The 1,565-nt window shown below is 41.0% G+C and overlaps 1 protein-coding gene across 1 annotated transcript in view; it reads right to left on the bottom strand.

Moving 5' to 3' along the window:
- Nucleotides 1-34: 34 nt before the first annotated feature.
- LOC119587848 overlaps nt 35-1,565 on the bottom strand; it is a gene marked incomplete in the record, with an annotated part of 22,467 nt that continues 20,936 nt past the window's right edge. The window contains 2 exon segments of the mRNA XM_037936551.1: nt 35-834; nt 948-1,106. Coding sequence (XP_037792479.1) covers nt 272-834; nt 948-1,106 — 722 coding nt within the window.

Raw genomic sequence — 1,565 nt, 5'->3', positions numbered from 1 at the left:
ACCTTACAAGAAGTGTTTTAACAAAGTGAACAAGCCAATTATGTACAGTTTATTAACATCACTGTTACACTGTTGACAAGTAAACACACAACTGCACAGGAATAATTCATGTTAATCACATTGTACCTTTTAACCAGTCCTCCTCTCGATATTGTACCGATGCTTGCCATAGCAAAACTCTCAACTAGTACAGTATATCTTTTTTCAAATATATTTTTGGGCAGCAAAAGCAGACGAATCTGCAAATAATTCAAAACTTTTTAAAAAGGTCTTATTTTAGTGGTGAAAGAGTGGCAGTGTCTGTGATGATCCCAGGTCGCTGGTTCAATATATTTATTTTACACTCGGGTAATGGCGGTCCTGCTTCACAAAAATCTGTATGATTTGTGGCATCACTCGCCTGGGACATCAGAGAACTGTCACTGACATCCCCCACTGGCCCAGAGCCTCCTGTCTCTGAGGCGGAAAAGGAGTTGCCTGCATTGAGGTCAAATCCCGCAAGGTTAATATTGTTTTCCTGCACAATGTTTGATAGTGCCTGAGAGATGGTGTTAAGTTCTTGTTGGTTGAATGAGGATGAGATGATTGAATCTATGGGGATGTTTCCTGCTACTAGGTCATTCAGGGTGGATTCATCGAGGCTAAGCGTTGTGCCTTCCTCTACTAGTGGCGGTGTGGGCGAGGTGGTGGCGGCAGAAGCTGCAGCTGGTGTGGCTGCAGCCGGGCTGCTGCTGGGAGGTGGTGAGTCTGCAGTAACCTCATCTTCCTCACCATGATCTGTCTCAAGCTCAACTTTCTCTTCACTTGCAACCACAAATTCTCCGGTTTTACTTTCTGTAAAAATAATTAAAAACATGTTATTATCTATGTGGCTTAAACTCAGCTAAAAACACTTAGGAAGATGATGCTACCAAAAAATTTAACTCATAATATACAGAAGAACACACCTGGTGCATCAAAGAGCTGAGTGAGCTCATGATCTGGGATACGGTTCAATACATCCTGGAGATCATGAGGGTCAAGAAGACGAGAAGCAGCATCCAGACCCTCCACCATCCCTTCCATGTCGTCCTCCAGGTCACTTGCTTCCGCTTCAGCTACAGAATCTGTCAACAAGTAATCAATTAATACACCCATTCTACCCACATTTTCATATTCTTCACAGAAAAAGATTAAGCCTTGAAAACAAAGCTGTTCAACCTTTGTATATGTGGTACTGATCTCCATCAATATTTTAATTATATCATCTACAAATATATTCCACTGAAGGAATATTTCTCTGCAATTAATACTCTGTAAGTAAGCAAGTAACCATGATCAAAACCACTCCTTCAAAACACACCAGACAATACGACATCAACAGTACTTAACCCATCCCCATCCCCAATCTTGATTGCTCTCCACCAACCCTGAGAATCAGTCTTTTTAATCCAGAGAAGGAAATTTATTTTACTTTTATCTGAGAAAGACCACACTGTATGCACCTGCATATATGAACAATAAAAGGGTTCATATCTACCTCCTTCAAGGGAAAATTATGGGAAGAAAGAAAAGAAAGTTACGGG

The sequence above is a fragment of the Penaeus monodon genome, chromosome 23 (genome assembly GCF_015228065.2).
Source record: "Penaeus monodon isolate SGIC_2016 chromosome 23, NSTDA_Pmon_1, whole genome shotgun sequence".
Classification (NCBI taxonomy): domain Eukaryota; kingdom Metazoa; phylum Arthropoda; class Malacostraca; order Decapoda; family Penaeidae; genus Penaeus; species Penaeus monodon.
This window is presented reverse-complemented; position numbering and strand designations above follow the sequence as displayed.